This window comes from Marmota marmota, unplaced genomic scaffold (genome assembly GCF_001458135.2).
Source record: "Marmota marmota marmota unplaced genomic scaffold, marMar, whole genome shotgun sequence".
Taxonomy (NCBI): Eukaryota; Metazoa; Chordata; class Mammalia; order Rodentia; family Sciuridae; genus Marmota; species Marmota marmota.
In genome coordinates, this window is record NW_026000068.1 from 24885693 (window position 1) to 24901584 (window position 15892).

Here is a 15892-nt window from a genome sequence, read left to right on the forward strand (position 1 = left end):
TGTGTGTGTGTGTGTGTGTTTACGGAGTACTGAGGTTTGAATCCAGGAACATTCTACTTCTGAGTTACATCCTCAGCCCATTTAATTAATTAATTAATTAATTTTGAGATGGGGTTTCATTAAGCTGCCCAGGGTGGCCTCAAATTCATGATACTCCTTCCTCTGCCTCCCCAGTAGCTAGGATTAGAGGCATGTGCCATCATGACAGGCTCAAACGATATCTCTTGATAGATTATAAGGGAGCGCACTCTCAATGGGAATTAAACCATTCAGCTGCTCTCTCTGAGAGAAGAAAGCATACATTCCATCATGTGCATATTCAGCTGAGTCACACTGATTCTGTAGTGGAATTCTTGAGGGGCCATTTTGAGAAATAAACCAATTAACAAAATCTCCTCTCTGAGAGAAAAAATATTACATATCCCACAGTGTAGATGCTCAGTTGTGTTACACTGATTCTGAAGTGGAATTCCAGAGGAGCCATTTGTGGAGAATACAGTATGAATTGTATGACCTAAAGTTATGCATCAGACCCGATACTGAAGTCTCTGTTAATGCAAGGAGCGGGGGAAAAAAGAAATGACAGGAAGACAAGGAGGAGAAAAGGAAGGTTAGAAAGAGGGAGGGTGGAAGGAATATAATTGAATGCTCATTTCAAAACAAATGACTTCTCATTTTTGCAACTGAGTAATGACAATTTATAACAACAATGCAAAAAACATATTTTTAAGGGGAGGCAAAAGGGGGCTGGGGTGTCACTTGGTGGTAATATGCTTAGATTGTGCAAGCCCTGAGTTTGATCTCCAGAACCACCGAGAAAAAGAAGGGATAGGATCTTGCTATGTGGCCCAGGCTGGCCTCAAACTCCTGAGCTCAAGGGATCCTTCTGCCTCAGCTTCCTGAGTAGCTGGGACTATAGGCATGTGCCCCTCTGCCAGCCAAAATATACATTTTGATGTTCATGTACCTGAGACTTCATAAGCTTATACAAATGCCATTCCTGAGTCAGGTATACTTTTCCAGGTACTCCCATTCCCTTTCCTTCATTTACTTCGTGGCTCACTCCTACCTAATATTTCCTGTTTAACATAGTTCTATTCACTTCATTGTTCCCATCTTAGCATCCTGTTTGTTTCCTTCAGATCATTTATTATAATATTTAAGTATTTTAAGGGTTTTTTTTTTGTATGCTTAGTTTTTTGCCTATTTGAACTTAAGTTCAATGAGAACAGTCATTATTTGTTTATCCACAATAGCACGAGAGTCTACCATGAAAGCACTCAAATATCTCAAATAGGGGTGGTTTTGCCCTCTCAAGGTGGTAAATGACAATATCCCTGGGGAAGAGTAGGGCAAGAAGGAATTGGTCACATTCCTTGATGTGCTATTTTGAACTAAATTTAAACTGACTCCTTATAACATGTTTTTTGGTTATAAGTGCCAGATAAACTATTTATTTTTCTTTAGTTGCTAAACAAGATAGGTTTTATGGGGGCAAACAAAAAACAACTTTCTTCTTTCTTACTGTGGTCCCCAAAAATCTCTGAAAATCTCTCTGTACTCCTAGGACAAAATCTTAGGCAAAAACTTTAGCTTTTCCAATTAGTCTCATATAATGAAAAGTCCTCCAGTAATTTATTAAAAAATTTAAAACCCTAGTATTAAAAAACCCTGTCTAGCTGGGCACGGTAGCGCATGCCTGTAATCCCAGTGACTCAGGAGGCTGAGGCAGGAGGATGAGAGTTCAAAGCCAGCCTCAGCAAAAGTGAGGTGCTAAGCAACTCAGTGAAACCCTGTCTCTAAATAAAATACAAAATAGGGCTGGGATGTGGCTCAGTAGTTGAGTATCTGAGCTCAATCCCTGGTATTCCCCGACCAAAAAAAAAAAAAATCCCAGACTTACAAAACTCAAAAATTCTCTGCTGCTCCTCCTGCTCTCCCTGGCTGACCAGCTTTGCTTTTCCTTTTTTTTTCTTTTTCTTTTTTAGTACCTGGGTTTGAATTTGGAGGCTCTCTAACCACTGAGCCACATCCCCAGCCCTATTTTGTATTTTATTTAGAGACAGGGTCTCACTCAATTGCTTAGCATCTCACCATTGACTCGCGATCTTTCTGCCTCAGCCTCCCGAGCCACTAGGATGACAGACATGTGCCACTGCGCCAAGCCTAGCTTTTCATTTTGTGCCCATCCAGGGTGGGAGAAGACAAGAATAGAAAGAATCTTTCTGGACTGGAGTAGATTTTTTTAGCTTGGTGTCACTTCCCTCCGAGTACAGCTGTCTTAAGAAGATGCTTTTTCTTGTGAAGTTGAGGCTCAGTGATTTATCCTTCTGAGGGGCCACTGAAGACATACATTTCAGTCCTCTGGTTCTTGGGGACCCATCCCTTTTTTCTTATGATACTGGGATGAAACCCAGAACTCTAGGCTTGCTAGGCAAGCACTCTCCAGTGAAGCTACATCCCTCAGGTCAACAGCCTTGTTTAAGAGGACCCACCTGAATGGGGTCTCTTACATGGGGCCCTCACTTTGTCCACTTTAAATGAAGATATGTATCTCACACTACATATATGAAGCGTGGGCTATTCCTAATCAGTCCTGTGAGCATTTTCTGCTCAGAAGCTTTGGTCTCTTGACATAAGACTTCTCAAATATGAGCCAATTATTAGGTTTCATTTGCTAAGATTCTAATGGATATGTGTCATCCTTTCCAAATGGTCCTCTTGAAGCCTTTTGGAGACGGTTTGAGATGAGGGAGAAGCACCAACTTTTTTCACCCCCATAAACTACCACATAGTGGTAGCTTAATTTGGATGTAGAAGCATTTGGCATTGACATTTGAGGCCCCTGCCAAGAATCTGTTACCATCTGTTCACTTTTAGAATAATGGTTTGGGTTCTGTAGCTCAGGGTTTCTAAAAAATTACACTGTTGATATTCTGCATCAAAGAAATCTTTGCTGCTGGGGGTGGTTCCTATGCCTTGTAGGATTTGAATGTTTCACAGCATTTTGGTCTTTGCGCACTACTTGCTAGAAGCACTTCCTCCCATTTGTGTTTGTCACACAAACACAAATGTCTCTAAACATTATGAAACGTCCCCCAGGAAGCAAAATCAGTGAGAATCATTGCTGTAACTGAGGCTAATTTTTTTTAAGCTTGGAAGCAAATTTTTGTCACACACACACGTCAAGTAGAGCACTAATCTCTGGGATATATAAAGAACTCAGAAAATTTACCACCAAAAAAACAAACAACCCAATCAATAAATGGACTAAGGAGCTGAACAGACACTTCTCAGAAGAAGATATACAATCCATCAACAAATATATGAAAAATTGTTCAACATCTCTAGTAATTAGAGAAATGCAAATCAAAACTACTCTAAAATTTCTCACACCAGAATGGCAGTTATCAGAATACAAACAACAATAAGGGGCTGGGGTTGTGGCTCAGTGGCAGAGTGCTTGCCTAGCATGTGTGAGGCACTGGGTTCAATTCTCAGCACCACATACAAATACATGAACAAAATAAAGGTCCATCAACATCTAAAAATTAAAAAAAACAAAAGAATACAAACAACAATAAGTGTTGAAATTGCCCTCTCTTAAAAGTGAACTCATTTAATTGACGTCTCATCATTTAATGGACGTCTCCTAGGAGAAGGCTTTTGAGGCTTCTCCAGTCTGTGTAAGCTTTTCCTTTTGATTGTATTCCTTAACATATTCTCTAGTGATGTGATTACTGCTGGTTATGCAATACATTGTAATGTCATTATTCTGTACTTTTCCATGTCCTGAACCAAACTGTGAGCAGGCATTTTCCTTACTAATTCTAGTATTTCCAGCATTCAGCATAGTACACGATACAAGGTAGGAGATAAACAAATTGATAACCTTATTTTAAAAAGAAGACAAATATTTCTTAATTTCTTTATATTTTCCAATATAAAGAAATTAAGAAATATTTCCAGCCGAGAGTAGTGGCTCACACCTGTAACCCCAGCAACGTGGGAGGCTGTGGCAAAAGAACCACAAGAAGGAGGCCAGTCTTAGCAAGTTTGGGCCCAGCCTCAGCAACTTAGCGTCTCAAAATAAAAAACAAAGCCAGGTATGATGGCACACGCTTGTAATCCCAGTGGCTCCAGAGGCTGAGTCAGGAGGATTGAGTTCAAAGCCAGCTTCAGCAATATAGGGAGTCCCTAAATAGCTCAGTGAGACCCTATTGCTAAATAAAATATAAAAAAGGGCTGGGATGTGGCTCAATGGTTATATACTTGTGGATATAATCCCCAATACCAAAAATAAAAATAAATAAATAGAAATAGAAATTAAAAAGTGGTTGGAGGCAGGGAGGGAGGAGGGAAATGCTGGGAAGTAATATTGGTCAAATTATATTGTTATATTATGTGCATGTATGAATATGTAACAACAAATCACATCAATATGTATAATTATAATGTACCAATTAAAAAAAACAAGATATATGTTCTAATTTGAAGAAACAGTAATTGTCTTGCCTTTTTCTAAATTTCCTTTATTTAAATACATAGAAGATGCAACTTTTTCAAACCAAATATATTTATGTAACACATAAATAATTTATATTTATTTACTTTTTATGTGAGGCAGAATCTTGCTATGTTGCTCATGTTGGCCCCAAATGCCTGGACTCAAGAGATCTTCCTGCCTCAGTCTCCTAAGTAGCTGGAACTAAAGGTGAAGCCATCTTGCCCAGCTTTCAAACTAAATTTAGCAATGGCACATAGTTTTCTAGACTTCTGTGGTGTCATAGGATTTTTTTGGAAATGCAAAACATGAACTCTTATTTCCATGTAGTTTAACTTAAATTTTATTATTTATATTAAAGTAACTTCTGAGAAAACACATATACCTTTACTCTTACTAGAAAAATGCATACATTGTGTATTATTTATTTTACACTAGTATATAAATACCCCCCCAGTATAACATAATGGCTCTTATTGGAGTAGCATAGCATTTTCACAAATGCTGAGACAGTGCAGTGAATCATGGTCTAGAAAATTTTCTGGCCTTAGATCTCCGGCGTTTACTACTTTCATAGTCTTTCTCCCCGCTTTTTGGCAGTAATTAAGATTTAAACTCAAGGGTGCTTTATTACTGGCCATGTCCTCAGCCTTTTATATTTTTTTTTAATTTTGAGACAGGGTCTCCCTAAATTGCTGAAGCTGGCCCTGAACTTGCTAAGGCAGGCCTCTAATAGGTGATCCTCCTGCCTCAGCCTCCCAAGTTGCTGAGGTTACAAGTGAAGAGAAGAGAGGAGGAAAGGAAGAAGTAATAATTTGTTTTGGCAACAGCTTACTTGAGATATAATTCACATACAGTTCACTGATTTAAAGTGAATTCAATTGTTTTCAGTGTATTCAGATTTGTGTAACCATCACCAGAAACATTTTCACCACTCCCCCAAAAGTTCTGTGCCCTTTAACAGTCACTTCCATTTCTCCCTATCTTCCCAGCCCTAAACGGCCACAGATTTACTTCATGTCTGTGAATTTCCCAAGTCTGGAAATTTCCTGTAAGTAGAATCATATTGTATGTGGTCTTTTATGACTAACTTATTTAGCATAATATTTTCTAACCTTGTTCACTTTATAGCATTTATTTATCAGTATATGATTCATTTTCATGGCCAAATAATATTTCATTATGTGACTATAACATGTTCATCAGTTAATGGACACTTTGGGTTGTTTCCACTTTTTTTTTTTTTTTTTAGTTGTAGATGGACAGAATGCCTTTATTTTATTTTATGTGGTGTTAAGGATCGAACCCAGTGCCTCATGCATGCTAGGCAAGCTCTCTGCCACTGAGCTACAACCCCAGCCCCCTGTTTCCACTTTTTGACCATTAAGAATAATGCTGCTGCTGGACTTGGTGGCACATGCGTGTAATCCCAGCAGTTTGGGAGGCTGAGGCTGGTGGATGGAGAGTTCAAAGCCAGCCTCAGCAATGGCAAGGTGCCAACCCTGTCTCTAAATAAAATACAAAATAGGTTTTAGTGGTTGAATATCCCTGAGTTCAATCCCTAGTACTCAAAAAATAATGATAATAATAATGCTGCTATGCATATTTGTATACAAGATTTTTGTGTGGATGTATGTTTTCGTGTCTCTTGAGTATTGACTAGGAATGTAATTTCCAGGTTATATGGTTATTCTATGTGCAACTTTTTAAAATTTTTTTTTTTTTAGTTTTAGATGGACACAGTATCTATTTTTCTGTGGTGCTGAGGAGCAAACCCAGTGCCTCCCCCATGCAAGGCAAGTGCTCTACCACTGAGCTACAGTCCCAGCCCTATGTGCAACATTTTTGAGGAACTATCTCTATTTGGATGTGTATGTACCACTCTAATATGGATGGATGGTTTTTATTAACATCTGGAACCATACTCTGACTTCCAGATGCCTTTGGTTGGCTTAGTTCTGATTTGTACATGCATCGTGAAAAACGCTTGGGTAAATGATGAGAAAAAAGATAAGAATAGCTGGGAGGTAACAAAGAAGGGACTGGGGAAATAAAAATGGCCTTAAAAATTCCAGTTTCTTCAAGTCTCAAGAGCTCCATTATTTCATAAGTGCAAAAATATTTTCAGGTAGAACTAATTCTGTGCATTTTTAGTTATTATCCCCCTAGTAACATCACTTTGGAATTATCATTCTCCCTATTTTCCCTTTGGCTAAATTTTGAAAACAGGATTCTTTATTCTTGTTCCTTTTACAGGAATAATAGCATTTGCTCTCTCATAGTTCAGTTATCCTTAAAAAATTATGTTGGCTTTTTACCACAAATATGCTCAGCCACTGTAACTCTCAAATCTGTGGTTCTGATGAATATTGTGGCTCAGGACTGCACATAGAAACAGCATCTTGGGTTTTGTTTGTTTTCCTATACCATTTACTTTACTATTTATTACACAGAGCCTGAGAGCAGAGACTTATCCCACATAATTAGTCATTATTTTTTGGTAGTCTAATTTCATGGGAAACATAAGCTAAAGAGAAATTGAAATCAATAATAAATGCATAATTTATACAGATTTGGTATGCCTTTTAACTTCACTCATTTGAGGGCTGAGGGTCTAGGTAGAAGGTTTTTTTGTTGTTGTTTTTGGTTCTGGGGATTGAACCCAGGGCTTCATGCATCTAAGCATCTGCAGTACCATGGAGGTACATACTGAGCCCAGAAGTTCTTAATTTGGGAAAACATGATTGGTTTCAAATTATCCTTTATTACATATATACATATATATATATATGTATATGTGTGTATATGCATGTATGTGTGTGTATATATATATATATATATATATATATATATATTTTTTTTTNATATCAAAGAAGACATTTGGCATTTGTTTTTTAGGGATTGTATAGCTTCACTTAGCAATAATCTGCTCTAATAGGGCCTTGCTAAATTGAGGCTGGCCTCAAACTTACAATCCTCCTTTCTCAGACTTCCTAGCTGCTGGGATTACAGGTTTGTGCCACCGCGCCTGATTTATATCTAGTTTTTGGTACTGGGATCTGAACCAGGGGTGTTTAACCAATGAGCTACAACTCCAGCCCTTTTATTTTTTTATTTATTTTTAGACAGGGTCTCAGTTGTTTAGGGCCTTGCTAAATTGCTGAGGGGGATTTCAAATTTGCCATCCTCCTGACTCAGCGTCCGGAATCTCTGGGATTACAGGCATGTACCACCTCGCCCAGCACCCAGCTAGTTTTTTGTTTTAATAATATATAAGTAAATCTTTGCATTTTTCTAGGGAAAGTCTCCATAGTTTTCACCAGATATTCAGAACATTCCTAGATCCCCTAAAAGGTTACCAACTACAATTCTAGTTTTAGACATGCTTGTAAAAAGATGCAATTCTAGATTTCACATCCAGCTGGAAAGCCTGAAAGCCTCTACCCGAAACAAAAATGGCGGGAGCCGCTTCATACGTACCCCTTCACGTAGAAAGGCTAGAAGGCCCCCTCCACTTTTCCTTCACTTTCCCACTCGTGACCCCGGAAGGAATCCGCCTTCGGCAGTCAGGCCGCTACATCTCACAGCCAGGCTGCAGCCGCGAAGCGGGCGTGGGCAGGCTGCACCTGGCCTGAGGCGCCAGGTACAAGGGTGGAGGGCGAGGCCGCAGAGAAGGATCGCGGCACCGTAGGCGTCGCGGGGCGGTGCGAGGCAGGGCAGGGCGGGGCGGGGTCCGTACTGCAGCACCCGCTTTTGCAGTCTGGACTAGGTGTGGGTTGCAGAAACCCAGAGCAGGAGGCCCCTTCGCCTGATCAAGATCCGCAAGGAGAGCGCCGAGTCAGAGTGGCCCGCAGCAGGTGTGGGCAGTGTGGGCAGTGTGGGCAGCCCACCCGGGAGGGAGCCCCTTTCAGCTCCTCTTGTTAAAGAAAAAGAGCAGCAGAGAACGCCGTGGGGGCTCCGGACCGAACGCTGGAGGTGGGGTAGCTGGCTCCGAGGTTCCGCTTGGATGCTTGTGAGCAGGCAGTGGGTTTAGGATGTGGAAGATTGTTGCTTTGAAGGTGGTTTCAGAGAATCATTTAACATTGAGGGTTGTGTCATCGGGTGCCTTCTTGTAATTGAAATTCTGGTGTTTTTGGAAGGAGGACTTCAAGAGATCTTGTTCTTGCTCAGACTTACAGACCATTATTACTGTCATTGCCATTTTATTATCGTTGTAACTAAGCATTTTTCGCTGCCTTTAAAGTATCTTCTAAGAGTTCAGTTGTATAGATTTATGTTTCACGTCGGATTTTCATGATATTTAAGACTTCCTTGCTTTGTAAAGTCAAAGTAGAATTTTAGGATGTGTAAAATCAGACTGTACATTGATTTTTGGTAATATTTTAGACTCCTCTTACAAATTTGAATAATCATGAAACTGCTTTCATGTTTATTTTAACTATACTTCTGAAAGCAACTAAAATGTTTATAGTTTTTTTTTTTAAGTTAGTTAATAATCATTAAACTTAAGAGTCCACTTCTGCAGAGATTTTCAACGAAGGGAAATAAAGTATCTAGAATGCAAAAATAAAGATTTGTCGGAATTCTTCAAGAGACTTATTCTGCAGCAGGTTGAAGTGTTTTTTTATTTTATTTCTTATCTGCTTAAAATTTTGAAATGCTTTATTGTGGAAAATTTTGAACTACTCTTTTTTTTTTTTTTTTTTTTTTTTTGCAGTTCAGTAACATAGATCCAGAATCTATTTAAATAGTAAAAATGCTCAACAACAACAACAACAACAACAAATCTCCCAATAATTCTGGAGGCTGAAACAGAGAATAGCAAATTGGAGGCCAGTTCAGCTTGAGATCCTGTCTCAAAATTAAAAAAAAAAAAAAAAAGAGATGGGGGTGTAAAGTACCCCTGAGTCCAATCCCCAGTACCAAAAAAAAAAAAAAAAGAGTCAATTTTTAGGGGAGGGACAAAAATAAATGTGCTTTCCCTCTCTTTTACAGTAATATTTTAGTGGGTTTTGGATGTGCCTTCAGAGCATCATTTAGCACAATATCAATTATTATAGAAAAAGAACAGCCATGGTTCCTTCCCAACCCTCCTACATTCCTGACCTTATTTTCCACAGAAATATTTTTCACTGGCTTAACTGTTGGTTCATGATTTCCTCTGTATTTCTCAAATTATTGTGTAATATTACAGTTTGTTGGCTGGAATAATATACTTCAATAAAACTAATTATACTGAGTCTTAAAGTAATTAAAACATGGGTAGGGGGAATCAAGGGTACATTGCAGTGTGACTAGTAAGGATTAAGGTATGTATCAGTAGGAGTATCCTACCCTGAGAAGTGTTACTGTGATTTGAAAGGAAACCACTACTTAATCAGTGGTTTTGACACTTCTGAAAAGAGAGTTAGTACAAGGGGATGATCTGCTGGAGTTTAGAAAAAGCACAGAGATATATGCGGAAATAAAAGACTTCAAGGAAAATATAGCAAAAAAAAAAAAAACAAAAACTTCTATATGGGGATCATTGGTAATTTTTATTTTCTCCTTGAAAATATACAGCACTGTCCAAAGAAAAGAAATACTAAATTTGGCTGGTATAAATATCCTGGTCACCAGAAAAGATTACTGTCTTGTTTACTAGGGATGGTTCTCATGTTTTTTCTTTTTTTGAATGAAATGTTCCTCAGGACCCTTTGATCTTATGCTCACTAGGCAACCTTTTTTGACTGATTAATTTAGCTTTCTACAATCTTCTTTTATAGAGTATGTTTTGTAGCATGTATAAATATTTTGATCACTAGATGAGTATTTCTCAATTATAAATGAATGCATGTGACCTTTAGTGGATGTTCAACTGTATACACCAATAAAATTGAGTTTCTAGGTCTATGAAGCAGAGATCCAGACCCTGAGCCCTCATGTTCTTATGAGGGGCCTACTACCTTAAGGACCTCTCTGAGTGACATCTGCCTCCTCTTTAAAAATCTGACTTTTTTGGGGCTGGGTTTGTGAGTCAGAGATAGAGCACTTGCTTAGCACATGTGAGGTACTGGATTCGATCCTCAGCACCACATAAAAAAATAAAGTTACTATATCCATATACAACTAAAACTATTTAAAAAAATAAATAAAAAATAAAAATCTGACTTTTTGTGACTGGGTACATGGTTCCTGCCTGGAGTTCCAGCTACTGGAGAGGCTACACACTTGAGTCCAGAAGTTATAGGTCAACCTGGGCAACCTAGAGAAACCCATCTCTTGGAGGAAAAAAAAAAAAAGTAGATATCTGATTTTCCCTTCAAGAGAAAGAGCACACATTAAAACAGTATCAAAAAAACATAACACGTATTTGGTATTTCTTTGAAAAAATTTTTAAATGAATCAGTAGAGGAATAAATGCAGGAGTTCTGAGGTTTAGTTAGTGAATTCTGAGTTTTTTGTTGTTGTTGTTGGTACCAGTGATTGAACTGAATCATGGAGCCACATCCACAGCCCTGTTTTGTATTTATTTAGAGACTGAGTGTCACTGAAAGTTGCTTAGCGCTTTGCTTTTTGCTGAGGCTGGCCAGCCGCTTGGATTACAGGTATGCCATCACCTAGCCCAGCTCTGAGATTTTTTTCTAGCCACAGAAGTCTGTTTCAGATTCCATTCAGCAACTCCCTACTTCAAGTGTTATGTGAAGGAAATCAATAGGAAGAAGTAGATTTTAAATTATTATCTAAAGTAGTTTTTTGTCTGTTTGTTTTTTTTGGAGTACTGGTGATTGAACCCAGGGTCTTACACATATTAGACAAGCACCATACCACTGAATTACATCCCTGTCCCTTTGAAACAAGATCTCACTAAGTTGTCTAGGCTGTCCTTGAATTACCCATCCTTGTGCCTCAGCCTCTCAAGTAACTGGGATTATAGGTATGTGTGACTGTACCAGCTAAGTGCTGATAAATTTATTTACTCAGAGATGAGAGAATCTAGAGCTTGTAATTTTCTAAGGAAAATTTACTACCTGAATTCAAAGTTTAAATCTAGATAATTTTCTTTCTGAGGATTTAACTCAGGGACACTTTACCAGTAAGCTATATCCCCAGTCCATTTATTTGTTTATTTATTTATTTTATTATTTTTTTTTAGTTGTAGATGAACACAGTACCTTTATTTTATTTATTTTATGTGGTGCTGAAGATTGAACCCAGTGCCTCACACATGCTAGGCAAGTGTGCTACCACTGATCTACAACCACAGCCCCCCTAGTCCTTTTATTTTACATTTTGCAATAGATTCTCATTAACTTGCTGGTGATCTCTCTAAATTGCTAAGGCTGGTCTTAAATTTGTGATCTTCTTGCCTCAGCTTCCCAAGCTGTTGGGATTACAGATGTGTTCCACTATGCCCTGCTATAGATCATTTTCATCACTTCTGGGCCTTTTGGCTAAGATTAAGTGCAAATCTAACTTATTTTCTATTTTGATGCCTTGGTGATTAATAAATATAATAAATATAATTTCAGCTCAATTGTAAATGATAAATAATTAACTCCCCTAGAAAAGGCTGGTAGTTTTAATTTGTATCTTTCATTGGTAAAGTAACCAGAAATCTTTGTGACTAATAAGTTCTTAATGTTTCAATTAATGTAGATTACAAGAGGAGTCATGTCAGAAGAAACAGTAAGGGAATCACAGTTTTCCTTGAAGACAGCAGCATTAAGAGTGTTTGATCTTCCTCTGTCTTGGTACAATTCTCTTTCTCAGGTAAACAAAAGAAATAAATACATAGATGAATGATAAGTTTATTGCTCAGAGCATATTTTGTTTCCAGTATTTCAGTTTCAGTTGGAAATTTTACTTTTTGATACTGTGAATCAAACATAGGGCCTCACACATGCCAAGTAGGCATTCTACCCCTAAGCTACATCCTCCAACCCCTGAGATTTTTATATGGTATTTTTCAGAATGTTTATTAATATAAAACCTACTTGATTTGTATTATTTCCTGTTTTGTTTTTGGTTTTATTTAGTTACTAAAAAAATGCATAACTTAAAATTGTTTTTTCTATCTTAAGTGAATTTATGCAGTCTATTACTATTATTTTCAAAAGACTTATTCTCACCATTAGAGTCCTTTTAATTGTATTGTAGTAAAAAGACATAATATAAAATTTTCCATTTTGACCATTTTTAAGTATACAGTTCAGTAGCATTAAGAATGGTCATGCTGTGCAACCAATTTCCAGAACTTTTTCATCTTGTAAAACTCAAAACTATAATTATTTGTCAACACTTACCCATACCTCTTGATGCTCTTGACAGCCAGTAGTCATGTTATGTCTTCATTTTCATTTGCCTTAAGTATTTTGTAATTTCCCTTGTGATTTCTTCTTTGATCCATTGGTTGTTTGAGCATGAGTTTAATTTACACAATTAGGAAAGTTTTCAGTTTTACCTCTTATTGATTTCACTTCATCCTGTTGTGGTTAGAAAAGATAATTTTGTATGATGGATGTCTTTTTAAATCTATTAAGACTTAATTTGTGGTCTAATATCTGGGCTACATGGGAAAATGTTGCACATGCATGTGAGAAGCATTGATTTCCATAAGTTGAACCAACCTTGTGTCCCTGGGATGAACCCCACTTGATCATAGTGCATTGTCTTTTTAATATGTTATTATATGTGATTTGCCAGTATTTTATTAATTTATATTATTTTATTAATTTATATATATATATTGATGTTGTTGAATAGAGTGCTCTTTATGTTAGAGCTAAGGGGTTTATTTACTGTGATAAATTTTTTATTACTCCTTCTTTTTTTTTTCTTTAACACAATGCCTTTATTTATTTTTTTTTTTAATGTGGTGCTGAGGATCGAACCCGGGTCCCTCCCATGCTAGGCGAGCGCTCAACCTCTGAGCCACAATCCCAGCCCTACCCCTTCATTTTTTTTAAGTTTTTTTTTTTTTTTGTAGTTGTAGATGGGCAGAATGCTTTTATTTTATTTATTTTTATGTGGTGCTAAGGATAGAACCCAGTGCCTCACACATACTAGACAAGTGCTCTACCACTGAGCTACAGCCTCAGACCCCCAGTAGAGTGTATTTTGACATATTATATATACATGAAGTATAACTTACTCTAATTAGGATCCCATTCTTGTGCTTGTGCATGATGTGGAGTTTCACATCATGTAGGAAAGTTATGTTCAATTCATTCCACTCTTTCCTATTCCTATTCCCCTTCCTTTCCCTTTATTCCTCTTGTCTAATCCACTGAACTTCTGTTCCCCATCTTCTTCTTATGTGTTGGCATCCACATATTTATATGGGTTTGTCTCTGTCTTCTATTCTGTTCCATTGGTCTTCATGTCTGTTTTGGTGCTAATGCTATGCTGTTTTTGTTATTGTAGCTCTGTAGTATAATTTAATGCCTGGTATTATGAAGCTTCCCGCTTTACTTTCCTTGCAAAGGATTGCTTTGGCTATTCTGGGCCTCTTATTTTTTCTAAATGAATTTCATGACTGCTTTTTTCTATTTCTGTGAAGAACATTATCAGAACCTTAATAGGAATTGCATTGAATCTGTATAGTGCTTTTGGTAGTATATCCATTATGATAATATTAGTTCTGTCTATCTGAGAACATGGAAGATCTTTCATCTTCTAAGATCTTCTTCGATTTCTTTCTTTAATGTTCTGTAGTTTTCAATATAGTTTTCACCTCTTTTGTTAGATTGATCACCAGATATTTTCTTTATTTTTTGAGCTTATTGTGAATGGGATAGTTTTCCAAATTTCTCTTTCAGCTGATTCATCATTGGTGTATAAGAACACGATTGATTTATGGGTGTTCATTTTATATTATGCTACTTTGCTGAATTCATTTATGAGTTCTAGAAGTTTTCTGAAGGAATTTTTGGGTCTTCTAAATATAGGATCATGTCTTTGGCAAATAGGGATAGTTTGAGCTCTTCTATTCCTATTTGTATTCCTTTAATTTCTTTCTTGGGCCTAATTGCTCTGGCTAGAGTTTCAAGGACTATGTTGAATAGAAATGGGAAAAGAGGGCATCCCTGTCTTGTTCCAGTTTTTAGAAGGACTGCTTTCAATCCTTTTAGAGTGATGTTGGCCTTGGGTTTAATGTATATAGCTTTTACAATGTTGAGGTATGTTTCTATTATCCCTAGTTCTTCTAGTGTTTTGAACATGAATGGACACTGTCTTTTGTCAAATGCTTTTTCTGCATCTATTGAGATAATCATGTGATTCTTGTCTTTAAATGTAATGATGTGGTAAATTACGTTTATTGATTTCCATAAGTTGAACCAACCTTGTGTCCCTGGGATGAACCCCACTTGATCATAGTGCATTGTCTTTTTAATATGTTATTATATGTGATTTGCCAGTATTTTATTAAGAATCTTTGTATCTATCTTCATCAGGCATATTGGTCTGAAGTTTTCTTTCTTTTAATGTGTCTTTGTCTGGTTTTGGTATCAGGATTATACTAGCTTCATAGGCTGAGTTTGGGTTTCCTTCTTTTCTTTTCTATTTCATGAAATAATTTGAGAAGGACTGGTGTTAGTTCTTCATTGAAGGTCTGGTGGAACTCAGCTGAGAGTCCTGGGCTTTTCCTTTTTGGTAGGCTTTTGATGGTGTCTTCAGTTTCATTGCTTGAAATTGATCTGTTTAAATCTTTGGTTACTATTTCCATGGGATATTTTTCCTTTCACTCACTTTGGATATTGAGACCACCTGAGATGGGGTCTCAATACATTGCCCAGGCTGGTCTCTTAACTCCTGGGCTCAAGTGATCCTCATGCCTTAGCCTCCTGAATAGCTGGGACTACAGGTGCACACCAGGAAGCCTGGCTAAAAACAAAAGTTGTACATATTAAAAGTTGTACATATTAATCGGGTATCATAATGTTTTTTTTTTTTTTTTTTTTTTTTTAAATATTTATTTTTTAGTTTTCGGCGGACACAACATCTTTGTTTGTATGTGGTGCTGAGGATTGAACCCGGGCCGCACGCATGCCAGGCAAGCGCGCTACCGCTTGAGCCACATCCCCAGCCCCATATCATAATGTTTTGATGGCATGTATACACTGTATAATATTTAAGTCAGGTTAAACCTCTTTCCTCAAACTTTTATCATTTCTTAATGGTGAAAACATACAAAATCTTTCCATCTTGCTTGTTTTTTTTTTCTTTTGTACTAGGGATTGAATCCAGTGGTGCTTAACCACTGAGCCACATCCCCAGCCCTTTTTATTTTGAAATAGTCATTAGCATGCTTAGGGCCTTGCTAATTCGCTGAAGTGGCTTTCGACTTGTGATCCTTTTTTTCTTAGCTTCCTGAGTTGCTGGGATTATACATGTGTGCCATCATGC

The 15892-nt window shown here is 37.3% G+C and overlaps 2 protein-coding genes across 5 annotated transcripts in view; one reads left to right on the top strand and one right to left on the bottom strand.

Annotated features, from left to right (window-relative positions):
* Nucleotides 1-8112, bottom strand: part of Usp33 (ubiquitin specific peptidase 33) — a 70206-nt gene extending 62094 nt beyond the window's left edge. Inside the window, exon 1 of the mRNA XM_048814102.1 lies at nt 7985-8112. The gene's annotated coding sequence lies outside the window, so the exon portion shown is untranslated. The remainder of the gene's footprint in view (nt 1-7984) is intronic.
* Miga1 (mitoguardin 1) overlaps nt 8040-15892 on the top strand; it is a 73509-nt gene continuing 65656 nt past the window's right edge. For 2 of the 4 annotated variants that reach the window (XM_048814106.1, XM_048814109.1), the window contains exons 1-2: nt 8187-8361; nt 12143-12256. In XM_048814106.1, coding sequence (XP_048670063.1) covers nt 12158-12256 — 99 coding nt within the window. In that variant the 5' untranslated portion in view covers nt 8187-8361; nt 12143-12157. Of the gene's footprint in view, nt 8148-8186; nt 8480-12142; nt 12257-15892 lie in introns of those variants that run through there. The other 2 variants (XM_048814107.1, XM_048814108.1) reach the window with 2 other exon arrangements.